This window comes from Oncorhynchus tshawytscha, linkage group LG30 (assembly GCF_018296145.1).
Source record: "Oncorhynchus tshawytscha isolate Ot180627B linkage group LG30, Otsh_v2.0, whole genome shotgun sequence".
NCBI lineage: Eukaryota > Metazoa > Chordata > Actinopteri > Salmoniformes > Salmonidae > Oncorhynchus > Oncorhynchus tshawytscha.
Window position 1 is genome coordinate 35,112,105 of NC_056458.1, and position 13,449 is coordinate 35,125,553.

The following is a 13,449-nucleotide window of genomic DNA, read 5'->3' on the forward strand; positions in this document are numbered from 1 at the left end:
TATATAGAACAGACACTTCAGAACCAACTTCCTTTAGATTTTCTTTGGGGGGGGGGGAAACTATCTGTAGTTCCATAGTGAATCAGTGATTCTATGCATTTGTATGTGCTAATAGCAGTAAGGCCAAAAATAATACACTTGCTGTTAATAATACAATTAAGCATGTGCTCTGGTCACATGCAAAACATTTGAAATTGTTAGAATCTAATATACATTGCACTTGATTAAATCTTAAATGAATGCATTTGGTTTGTAAATAGACAATATTCTATATGGTTATCTACAGTATATCCACACAGTCACTATCCAAGCCAGCACCATATTGGTGTTCAATGTTTAGGTCTACTTTTCTAGCTGGTTTGAATTACATTTATCAATTTCAAACTGTACTTGCAGGTGCTATATGACAAAAAAATGTACTCATATGCCACATGGAGGTAGATACTGCAGAAAGTCCTCCGGTCCTCTGTAGCGCAGTTGGTAGAGCATGGCGCTTGCAACACGAGTATAGTGGGTTTGATTCCCTGGACCACCCATACGTAAAAGATGTATGCACTCATAAATAAGCTGCTTTGGATCAAGTGTCTGCTAAATGGCATATATTATTAAGTACCCTGTACTGTCCAGCTCTGGGTTAAAGTTTCACCAAGGATCAGCTTCTCTTCCCCCAATCATAACATTAACCATTATTGGTTAAAATGCTAAGCTGACCCAAGATCAGTGTCTAGGGGCAATGTCACCCTACAGTTTAACATGGCAGTAAAACGCTTCACAAGTAAACAAATGAAACTGAGCCACCTAGTGGTTAATAACAATAACCTATTTTAATGGTTAAACATTTTACATGGCAAAACAGACAGAAAATGCAAACTCAAATGCTCAATATATAAAAATGTACAATATTTAAAATAACACACACACATTGACATACACATAAAAAGGTTAGAATTTACACTGCATGGCAACAAAGGATTTACAATATATTCCACAACACATTTCTGAGAACGTATGAGACTAATCTTTCAGGGGTCTGTCCATTCATTCTCAGTTAACACATGCATTATTATATTTTATACATAAACAATGTATTTTGGTATGCATTTTTTTTCTCGTCTGTAAATTCTTTGTGCATGTCAAAAGTCTGTTTACATTAGATCTTGACAACGTTAACACTGTTGCGCCAGTTTATTGTTTACAGTATTTCAAGCACATAGTCACTTTGAAATGGCACATAGAACACACAACAACAAAACACAGATGTAGCCCATGGCATTAAAAGCCTGTAAGAAAGATTTGGGAACATTACAGATTCACAAGAAAGACACAAAAATAATAATAATAATTCTGACAATAAATTAAACTCCTGTGACAATGGTGTATGATCAATTCAATCACGCTTAACAAAGAAATTAATAAACAACCACAGAAAAAGAAGATGCACCCTCATGGAGAGAGAGCTACTCTATTGATATTCAGAATGTCAGTGTTGCCATCAGTTGATATGCTTTCAATAGGCTGATCCTTTTACAAATACTTCAGCGATACTGCTCTTGGTCTCAATCTACTCTTTAGTGTTGCTGCATTATGCATGTACAGTATAAACCCCTTGTTAACATATCATGTTAAAATTTCCAAGGGTAATATTGACCATACATTCATAATCTTTACATCTGCACTATGTATGGGGGGGTTGAACCTCAAACACATAATCAAATCCAGTCCCCATCAGTGCTTCTTAAAGGGATGTTGCTAGTAGACCTATGAAGTTAATATGAAGAGCAGAACATCGCCCAACACAACTCATCTACAAGAAGAAGTTTATGATGAACATGGTGTAATGACCAAAATGTCTTCACTGATGTTCCATACAAGTTTTCTTGACAAGAAGAAGTCAAACTTTATTAAATGTCAAGAGCTGAGTAAAAAGAATAACATTGAGACTAGGGCTTTGTCCCTTTATAGCGCAATTACCCTATGTGCCCTTGTCACAAGTAGTGCACTATAGAGGGAATTAGGGTGCCATTTTGGACACTCAGCCTGAGAACTGCCTGTTGCATTGACATTATGTTACGTTTGCAGCTCCAGGAGAAAGTTCCTACTCTTTAACCTCTCCTCCTCCTCCACTGCAGTGTGGGAGTTCTGCAGGTCCTGTAGGACACTGAACAACCTTGTGACCCCGTCAAGCTTCTTCTCACCTGGGACATGAGAGGTCAGATAACAGAATGGGACCAACCAGCACAGAAATAGACACACATCTTTCAAAACACACTTTAGACTCAGCGATATGACGTTGCACGAGCATCACCGCAATTGAACACGATGCACTCGTATACACACATGTGCACGGGTAAGCTTCAAAAGCTATTACCTGAAATCTGCAGGACTGGAAACAGCAGAGAAGTTTAGCCTCGCACTTCAATGCTCTTAGTTGTTGCAGAAATCAACCCGATATTGTTGTTCACTTTGTCGATTGCTGACTCTACCTTTAAACTATAGGGTGGTAGGTAGCCTAGCGGTCAGTGTTGAGCCAGTAACGGCCGCTGGTTCAAATACCCGCGGCGACAAGGTTATAAATTTGGCAATTTTCTTTACCAAGTTAAAACAGTGCAGTATATAAAACATTCTAGTTAACCATGACAATCGTGTGCCCTCTCCTAGGAAGGCATACAAGGGTATATAGGAGGCCATATCATTACATGTTTTTGATTGTAAAGAAAGACGAGACATAGAAGAGGCTTTTGTCTTTCTTTTTTTTTCTTAAATGACATTCATTCAAAAGAATAACCATTATCTTGATTATATATTGTTACAGTATCTTGATGAAAAGAAAAAAGCTTCAAGAACCCTACCTTCAAAAGTCTCCCTGTCATCCTCTTCTTCTGGCTTGATCATCTCTTGGTATTTTTTCCTGAAAGAAAAACAATCAAACGTAAAATGTGCATCAGCCTACAGTACCAAAACACAGGAACCTGCAATGCATCTGTGAACAGACTTGGGTTCAAATAGTATTTGCTTTCTTTCAAATACTTTGATTGTGCCAGAGGAGTGCCAGATGGGTGGGGCTTGCAATTTTGGGACTATTCCATTGGATCCATTGCACGAGACAAGCTTGATCGAGCGCAGCTAAGTATTTGGAAGAAAACATACAATTTGAACTCAGTTCTGTCTGTGAGAACAAACAAGGGGGATATAGGTTTCTCCAATAGGTTTTGAACTGTACCTCATAGCTTGTCGGACTCCAATAAGGTGTCGATAGATGAGCTGGGATTCCAGATCTGGGTCGAGGGGATCGTACCACTCCTGTAACGTCACCCCGTGTTTGGTCTTGTCACATCCTGGGTCTGGACAGACAAGAGCAGCTATTGACTCAACCCCATAAACATTATTAACCACCTGTCCAGCACTTGCCACTGGAGTGGCCAAACCACCTCTGTGAGCACTACTATGTGTGCAGAATTTTGTTCCAGACCTACTCCAACACACCTGATTTAACTTATCTGGAGTTCGATTTTCTGAACCAGGTGTGTTAGAATAGGGCTAAAACCTTGTACTGTATACATACGGTAAGAGATCAATGGAACGCAGAACATGGGTGATTGCACCGTGGGTGGTAGGAGGTGACAGCCTAGTGGTTAAGAGCATTTGGCCAGTAACCAAAAGGTTGCTGGTTTGAATCCCTGTCAATATGCCCTTTACCAAGGCACTTAACCCTAATTGCTCCTGTAAGTCACTCTGAATAACAGCATCTGCTAAATGACTTAATGGAAAATGCAAATGTGACATGAACATATATTGGGGTTGACATCCCATCCAAGCATTTTACCAAAACAGTGTGAAATACACATGAATAGTAGCCTATATTTAGGCTAATTTTGATGCACTGCAAATGAGGAAATTCTGGATCTATACCCCACTCTTATCTGATCTATTGTAGCATTGTATTGCATTGCATGGCAGACACGCCAACCTGTGGTACCTGCTTTGTCCTTCTGGTGGCAGCAGCTCCATCGATCTCCTTTGTATATCCCTGGGTGGTAGGAGCTCAGAGTGTCTGTGTTGTGGCTGCAAGCTTTTCTCAGGGCCGAGAGCCACTGATTCAGCTCATTCACACTCTACGGGGCAAAGAGATAAAGAGAGGGGGTAGAGAGCCAACTGGGTGCTACACATTGGTGGTGGATGAGGTGAGCATCCCGCTTACTACAATATGTAAAGTGCTTTGGGTGTCTAGAGAAAGTCCAATCATTTCTAATTATTATTTTGCCTTTTAGATAATAATGAATAAGACTACATGGATAGGTCGGACCTGATCCTCGATCAGGACTCCTACTCTGAGACTCTTGATGAATACAGGTACTGTACTACCAGTGCTGTATGTGGTATGGGTTGTGTGATAGTTAAGTGTTCATCTTGCATGTGTTACATTATGTAACTGTATTGATGTTTCTTAACTCGGGTGTGTGTGTGTGTGTGTGTGTGTGTGTGTGTGTGTGTGCGAGGCATCACAGGGTGTGTGACCAATACAATTTCTTGTGAACATTTATGGCTGTAATAATGTTTATGGATTCTGATTCAGAAATACAGTAGGCCTGCATGGCTACCCTATTCCCTATATAGTGCACTACTTTTGACCATAGCCCAATGCTGGCCTGAGTCAAATGTAGTGTTCAATATAGGGAATAGGGTGTTATCTGCTTTGGGGGTCTTGTGAAGAAGCTGACCTTACAGTCCAGGTACAATTTCTCCACCAGGCCGTTGTCTCGGCTGGAGATGATCTGCATGACGTTGGCACTGCCAAAGCTCTTCTCCTCCACCTTCTCCACTGCTCGTATTCTGGGAAGGGAGATGAAGGAGCTCTTCTGTGATAGCAGGGAAAACAATTTAATTCAATTTAACCATCTGTAACCTTACCTTAGAATTACTACTGCCCGAATTCCAGTCTGTTTGTGCTATCATGCCAACCCCTCGTCACTCAAGTTCATGCAAACCATGACAAATAACATGTATGGCTTGACAAAGACAGCAACAGAGTTGGCAAGAGCACAAACAGATCTGGTTCAAGGCTAGAATGACTATACTACAGTGGTGTTTCAGACATACAACACACAGGCACAGAAAGACAATAAGACAAGAATACAGTAATAAAATAAATTCCTCCATGATAGTGGGAAGACAACAGGGGATGTGGGAGAGATTGTGTTTCATGTAGCGTTTTTCACTTAAGAGCCTTGTACTAGCTGCCATTGGATGCCTGGAAACAAATTCCTGGGTAATGTTCATTATAAAGCAAAAGGACAATAACGGGCTGAAACAGAAATTCTCCAATAAAAAAAGTCTACAATATCATTAATGTCAATGATTTACTTTAACTACAACAGGTGATCTTCTCAAGCTGAGAAGGCACTCACCTTGGAGTGCTGGGTCCGGGCGTAGGACAGGGTGTCTTTGTTGAGAGAGACGTAGTACTTTTTAAAAGGTGATGTCATCAGCATGCTCTTGTCCTTGGTCCTGTGTAGGAGAATGAAGCCCTCCTTCTCCATGGAGCCACACTGGAGACTCATCCTCTGCTGCAGGCCCAGGTCTGGAATACACAGTAGTGTCAAGCCATAGGGAATCACTCACAACTAGCTAGCATGGCTAAAATCTTAGCATCCCTAAACATAACAGTAGCGTTTGACATAACCTCTACTATAGCTCTAGGTCTGGAACACACAGCAGAGTCATGTCAGCCCATAGGGAATCAGATGAATTAAAAAAGAAACAGCACATTTCTCTTGATAGTATCACTGATCTTTAATAAGCTTACGTATCGGCCTCAGTCAGAGATTTTGTGAATTTTTAAAAATGTATGTAGACCTAGCCCTACCCACATGGGTGGCTCATAGGGAATCACAGCTAGCATATAAGGCTAACTACTTTGTAAGCAGAACTTGTGTTTTGTTATAATCTCCACCCGGCACAGCCAGTAGAGGACAGCCACCCCTCATAGCCTGGTTCCTCTCTAAGTTTCTTCCTAGGTTCTGGCCTTTCTAGGGAGTTTTTCCTAGCCACCGTGCTTCTACACCTGCATTGCTTGCTGTTTGGGGTTTTAGGCTGGGTTTCTGTACAGCACTTTGTGACATCAACTGATGTAAGAAGGGCTTTATAAATACATTTGAATGATTGATTTAGCATCCCTAAACACACAGCAGTGTCAGTCCATAGGAAACCACACACAGCTAGCATTGCTAACATCTTAGCAACCCTAAAAGGTAACATACAGTTTGATTTGATCTCTACTATCCAAAAAGATAGCTGAATTATACTGAACAAAAATATAAAACAAACCATGTAGTGTTGGTCCCATGTTTCATGACCTGAAATAAAAGGTTCCAGATATTTTCCATATGCACAAAAAGCTAATTTCCCTAAAATGTTGAACACATTTATTTACATCCCTGTTAGTGAGCATTTCTCATTTGTCAAGGTAATCCATCCACCTGACAGGTGTGGTATATCAACAAGCTGATTAAACAGCATGATCATTACACAGGTGCACCTTTTGCTGGGGACAACAAAAGGGCACTCTAAAATGTGTAGTTTTGTCACAACAGAATGCCACAGATGTCAGTTTTGAGGGAGTAGTAAATCATGTAGTAAACAAAAGTGTTAAATCAAAATATATTTTAGATTTGAAATTCTTCAAAAGCCACCCTTTGCCTTGACAGCTTTGCACACTTGGAATTCTCTCAACCAGCTTCACCTGGAATGCTTTTCCAACAGTCTTGAAGGAGTTCCCACTTATTCTGAGCACTTGTTGGCTGCTTTTCCTTCACTCTACGGTCCAAGTCATCCTAAACCATCTCAATTCGGTTGAGATCAGGTGATTGTGGGAGACCAGGTCATCTGATCCATCACTCTCCTTCTTGGCCAAATAGCCCTTACACACCCTGGAGGTGTGTTGGGTCATTGTCCTGTTGAAAAACAAATGATAGCCCAAACCAGGTGGAATGGCGTATCGCTGCAGCAAAGCACCCCCACACCATAGCACCTCCTCCTCCATGCTTCATGGTGGGAACCACATATGTGGAGATAATCCATTCAACTACTCTGCATCTCACAAAGATACGGTGGTTGGAACCAAAAATCTCAAATTTGGACTAATCAGACCAAAGGACAGATTTCCACCGGTCTAATGTCCATTGCCCATGTTTCTTGGCCCAAGGAAGTCTCTTCTTATTGGTGTCATTTACTAGTGGTTTCTTTGCAGCAATTCGACCATGAAGGCCTAATTCATGCAGTCTCCTCTGAACAGTTGATGTTGAGATGTGTCTGTTACTTGAACTCTGAAGCATTTATTTGGGCTGCAATTTGAGGCTGGTAACTAATGAACCTATCCTCTGCAGCAGAGGTAACTCTGGGTCTTCCTTTCCTGAGGCAGCCCTCATGAATGTCAGTTTCATCATAGCGCTTGATGGTTTTTGCGACTGCACTTGAAGAAACTTCTTGAAATTTTCCCGGATTGACTGCCCTTCATGTCTTAAAGTAAAGTAATGATGGACTGTCATTTCTTTTTGCTTATTTGAGCTGTTCTTGCCATAACATGGACTTGGTCTTTAAGCAAATAGGGCTATCTTCTGTATAACACCCCTACCTTGTAACAACACAACTGATTCCACAAACTAACTTTTAACAAGGCACACCTGTTAACTGGAATGCATTTCAGGTGACGACTTCATTAAGCTGGTTGAGAGAATGCCAAGAGTGCGCAAAGCTGTCATCAAGGCAAGGGGTGACTACCTTGAAGAATCTCAAATATATTTAGATTTGTTTCACACTTTTTTTGTGTTATTTCATAATTTTGATGTCTTCACTATTATTCTACAATGTAGAAAATCGTACAAATAAAGAAAAACCCTGGAATGAGTAGGTGTGTTCAAACTTTTGACTGGTACTGCATATGCACATCCCTTCAAATTAGTGGATTTGACCATTTCAGCCACACCTGTATAAAATCAAGCACACAGCCATGAAATCTCCATAGACAAACATTTGCAATACAACAGCCTTACTGAAGAGCTCAGTGACTTAACGTGGCACCATCAAAGAATACCACCTTTCCAACAAGTCAGTTCGTCAAATTTCTGCCCTGCTTGAGTTGCCCCGGTCAACTTAAGTGTTGTTATTGTGAAGTGGAAACGTCTAGGAGCAACAATGGCTCAGCCACAAAGTGGTAGGCCACACAAGCTCACAGAACGGGACAGCAGAGTGCTGAAGCTCGTACAAATCGTCTGTCTTCGGTTGCAACACTAACTACCGAGTTCCAAACTCCCTCTGGAAGCAACATTAGTGCAATAACGTTTTGTCAGGAGCTGCATGAAATGGGTTTCCATGGCTGAGCAGCCGCACACAAGCCTAAGATCATCATGCGCAATGCCAAACGTCGGCTGGAGTGGTGTAACGCTCGCCGCCATTGGACTCTGGAGCAGTGGAAATGCCTTCTCTGGAGTAATGAATCACACTTCACCATCTGGCAGTCATAATTCTGGGTTTGGCGGACGCCAGACCAGGAGAGCGCTATGTGCTCAAATGCATAGTGCCCACTGTAAAGTTTGGTGGAGGAGGAATAATGGTCTGGGGCTGTTTTTCATGGTTCGGGCTAGGCCCCTTAGTTCCAGTGAAGGGAAAACTTAGCGCTACAGCATACAATTACATTTTAGATGATTCGATGTTTCCAACTTCGTGGCAACAGTTTGGGGAATGCCATTTCCTGTTTCAGCATGACAATGCCCCCATGCACAAAGTGAGGTACATACAGAAGTTGTTTGTCGAGATCGGTGTGGAAGAACTTGACTGGCCTGCACAGAGCCCTGACCTCAACCCCTACGGACACCTTTGGGATGAATTGGAACGCCGACTGCAAGCCAGGCCCAATCGCCCAACATCAGTGCCCGACCACACTAATGCTCGTGGCTGAATGGAAGCAAGTCCCTGCAGCAATGTTCCAACATCTAGTGGAAACCTTCCCAGAAGAGTGGAGGCTTTTATCAAATAAAATGTTATTGGTCACATGCAGATGTTATTGCGCGTGTAGTGAAATGCTTGTTATTGCAGCAAAGTGGGGACCAACTCCATATGAATGCCCATGATTTTGGAATGAGATGTTCAACGAGCAGGTGTCCACATACTTTTGGTCATATAGTGTATGTTATAGTGTTTACCTTCAGAGTTGTCACAGCTGACCAGTCTAATGATGAAGTCTTTGAGCTGGGTGATACCCAGCTGGATGGCTGGCTGCAGTGGCACCATCCAGGGCTCTTTGGAGCAGCAGGTCAGAGTGTCCAGGTTACCAATGGTCTGAATGGCCTGTAGGGGTATGGCGGATGGGAGAAGAAGAGTTGTACCATAAAGTATATTTCTAACACAGAGGGCAACTGGGAACTAAACCCACAATTTTGTGCCTACAGTAGCCAGTAGCAGCAGTGCGTAGCACCACCATTTTGTGCCTACCTTAGCGAGTAGCAGCAGTGTGCGGCACCACCATTTTGTGCCTACCTTAGCCAGTAGCAGCAGTGTGCGACTGGTGCGGGCATCCGCATGTTTCTCCCGGAGGTGGAAAAGCTTGGGCGACATGATAGCCGGAGAGATGAAGCGCAGACACAGGAAACTGGTCACGGCTATAAATTTGACCTTCTGCAAACACAGGCCACACAACAGAGATTACACTGAGTGGGGGAGTTATCATTATCATTTAAGCTTAATTTTGATTTCAACATCCAAGTTATCGAAAATAAACCAAAATTTAAAAAAAAAAAGAGTAATCCCTTCAAGGATGGGATTAGGGCTGTGGCAATCAACCAGTGATTGTCATGCAAAAAAACGGGCTGTTTTACTGTAATTTGCAGGTAATTAACAAACACATTTAGCATCTCCTGGTTTCCATGCATTGCCTACAAACTACTGATTTGAACCTTCAGCACATCTACATTTTAATAAGTCAAATCCATTTAATATAGCCTACACCGTCACAATAAATCCATTATATATTTTAGATAGGTCTAAAGAAACATGAAATGTAGTCTGTTTCAGAAGAACATTACAGCATAATAGTCCTTATTTTCCCCAAATTATTTCTGAGGACTGCGCACATGCGGCTATTTTGTGTTGAGCAGTTAACAAAAGAACAGGTCCTCCTATTTGCTCCATTTAGAGTTATTCATGCAATTTAAGATGTGATACAAACCTTAGAATGTATCAAAAATCAAAACATGACGCAACTAATGATGATTTTTAAAAAGTTGCATGAAAGGCAAAAGCTCTGCTCTGTTTCTTGCTCAGGCTACACACTTCAGTCTCTCATTCACAATTTGACCAACACTTGATAATACTCTCATCCATCAGACCATTCTTAATTCAATCTGTGCTCTACATATAGCTTACACTATATATATACACACACACAAAGTATGTGGACACCCCTTCATATTAGTGGATTTGGCTATTTCAGCCACACCCGTTGCTGACAGGTGTATAAAATTGAGCACACCGCCATGCAATCTCCATAGACAAACACTGGCAGTAGAATGACCTTACTGAAGAGCTCAGTGACTTTTTACATGACACAAGAAGTCAGTTTGTCAGATTTCTGCCCTACTATAGCTGCCCCAATCAACTGTAAGTGCTGTTATTGTGAAGTGGATATGTCTAGGAGCAACAACAGCTCAGCCGTGAAGTGGTAGGCCGCACAAGCTCACAGAATGGGACCGGCGAGTTCTGAAGCGCGTTGCACATAAAACTTGTCTGTCCTCGGTTGCAACACTCACTACCGGAGTTCCAAACTGCATCTGGAAGCAACGTCCGGATCAACACTTTACATGTTGAGTTTATATTTTTGTTCAGTAGATTATTAGCCTAAAATTATGACTATCCAATCATCACATTAAGAATAGTAGGCTCTCTTACATTAGTCTGCAAAATGCAATGATTCATGGAATGCTTTATTATAAAAGGTGCTTTTTTAATGGTGAAAATTACCTTACCCAAACTTAATTTATGGCACCACCTATGTATCCCAGGTAGGCTACACTGTTGTAAAGTGGATTAATGTGCTTAATTGTAAGAATTTTGCAATGAATATAGCAGCACGACCAAGCTGGGATCCTTTTTTTGATTTTTTTTAAGTGTCCAGTCAAAACTCACACGTGATTGTGCAATGATGTGGATTATAAGAACACGATGTAGCCTGCAGAGCCGGGTGAAACCTCTCCAATTGTATTACAGGAGGCCTAGGCCTATAGGCTACGTTTTTTTGTTATTGGGTCACTTTAGTTGTGATACAAACCTTATCAAAACATATAGGGCTATGGGCTAGGCTACATGATGTGTGCGACTATGATTTGAAAAAGTCGTAAAAAAGGCATGCGCTGTTTCTTGCCTTAGACTGCACACACTGAGCACAAATGATAATACATCATTCACAAGTGATAATACTGTCACCCATCAGACTATTCTCAATTTAATATTGTCTTTACATATACTAAATAATATATACAGTATGTGTGAAATTAGTTTTTGATTTAGAATGGACCATAATCATGAATATGTTGTAACAGGGGCAGGAGAAAGAAATACGTAATTTTCATGCCAACAAGGTAGGGTACATATGTTGTAAAGCCTGTGGTGGTCCTGTGTGGCTCAGTTGGTAGAGCAATGCCAGGGTTGCGGATACAATTCCTACGGGGGACCAGTACGAAAAAAATATGGAAAATGTATGCACTCACTACTTTAAGTCGCTCTGGAAAACATGCATATGTTAAAATGTACAAGCGAAGCAATGTGCTTAATATTAGAAAAGTTGAGAAATAGAGGAAGCTGATGGGATGCACTTCCTTTCAATAGAGGCCATCAAAACGTTGTTCTCCCACACAATTGTGACCCAATTCGGGAAACTAGACATATGTCGCAAGTCACAACTTCACAGGAGAGCATGAATAGGAATATTTTCTAGTAATATTTAGGTCCGTTGCGTTATGCTAATTAGTGTCAGTTGATGATTACTCTCCCGGACCCGGGATGGGTAGTATCAAGAGGTTGACAGAGCGCGCATCCAACCAGGAAGCAAGCCGCACCAATGTGTCGGAGGAAACACCGTGGATAACCTTGGTTAGCGTGCACTCGATGAGACAGTGATTTCCCTACCGGCCAAGCCCTCCCTAACCCGGACGACGCTATGCCAAATTGTGCGTCGCCCCACGGACCTCCCGGTCGTGGCCGGTTACGACAGACTGGGCTCGAACCCAGAGTCTCTGGTGGCACAGCTGGCACTGCAGTACAGCGCCCTTAACCACTGCGCCACCCGGGAGGCCCCCAGCCCTGCCTTTCTAAGAGCGTCTAACACTGCCTGTACCCGGAGTAAGTGGGATTCCCAATCTGGGCTGTAGATCCCCACATCATCTAAATAAGCTGTGGCGTATGCTTGGTGCGGTTTTAGGACCTTGTCCATGAGCCGTTGAAAGGTGGCTGGGGCCCCGTGTAAGCCGAATGGCATGACGGTGTATTGAAAACAAACCGTCAGGGGTTACAAACGCTGTCTTTTCTTTGGGCCTGAGGGTCAGAGGAATTTGCCAGTACCCTTTTGTCAGGTCCAGGGTCATAATGTACCAAGCTTTACCAATTTTCTCCAGTAGTTTGTCTACTCGGGGCATGAGGTAGGCATCAAACTTGGAGATTTTATTTACCTTCCGAAAGTCATTACAGAACCGCAAAGACCCATCGGGCTTGGAGACCATCACAATTGGGCTAGACCACTCACTATGTGACTCTGCGATCACTCCAGCTGTCAACATTTTCTCAGTCTCTGTTCTAATCACGGCTTGTCGAGCTTCGGGTTCCCGATATGGCCTCATGCTCACTTTTCTCCCTGGTAGGGAAACGATATCCTGAGTCGTAACCTCAGTTCGGCCGGGTACCTCTGAAAACACATCTGTTTTTTGGATCAAGGTCTTTACTTCCTGTACTTGTGCTGCGGACAGAGTAGGTGAAATATTTACTTCGGCTGTCTCCTGAGTGTGTGTGGGATACGTGACCATTAGTGTTTCTCTCCCTCTCCATGCTTTTAACAGGTTTATGTGATAGATCTGTTCCTGGGGCCGTCGACCTGGCTGTCGTATACGATAATTAACTTCTCCTATTCTCTCCAGTACTTCATATGGTCCTTTCCATGTTGCTAGTAGTTTTCACTATACCGTTAGGATCAGCACTAACACCTTATCTCCCGGTTGAAATTCCCTCAGGGTAGCCTGCCGGTTAGAAGTGTGCCGCTGGTGCTCTTGTGCTTGTCTCATGTGCTCTCTGACGATGGGCATGACTGTGGCTATCCTGTCTTACATTGCTGTGACGTGCTCTATGACACCAGTATACGGGGTGGATTGGTGGTCCCAGGTTTCCCGGGCGATGTCTAAGATTCCCCAGGGG

The 13,449-nt window shown here is 42.5% G+C and overlaps 1 protein-coding gene across 4 annotated transcripts in view; it reads right to left on the reverse strand.

Annotated features, from left to right (window-relative positions):
- Positions 1–802: 802 nt before the first annotated feature.
- The window catches only part of rasa4 (RAS p21 protein activator 4), an 80,023-nt gene continuing 67,376 nt past the window's right edge, over positions 803–13,449 (reverse strand). Inside the window, exons 14-21 of one of the 4 annotated variants that reach the window (XM_024393592.2) lie at positions 9,532–9,669; positions 9,198–9,342; positions 5,406–5,578; positions 4,719–4,856; positions 3,977–4,112; positions 3,221–3,341; positions 2,850–2,908; positions 803–2,195 (exon numbers count right to left, since the gene is read on the reverse strand). In XM_024393592.2, the coding sequence (XP_024249360.2) occupies positions 2,068–2,195; positions 2,850–2,908; positions 3,221–3,341; positions 3,977–4,112; positions 4,719–4,856; positions 5,406–5,578; positions 9,198–9,342; positions 9,532–9,669 (1,038 nt within the window). In that variant the 3' untranslated portion in view covers positions 803–2,067. Of the gene's footprint in view, positions 2,196–2,849; positions 2,909–3,220; positions 3,342–3,976; positions 4,113–4,718; positions 4,857–5,405; positions 5,579–9,197; positions 9,343–9,531; positions 9,670–13,449 lie in introns of those variants that run through there. The other 3 variants (XM_042309330.1, XM_042309329.1, XM_042309328.1) reach the window with 3 other exon arrangements.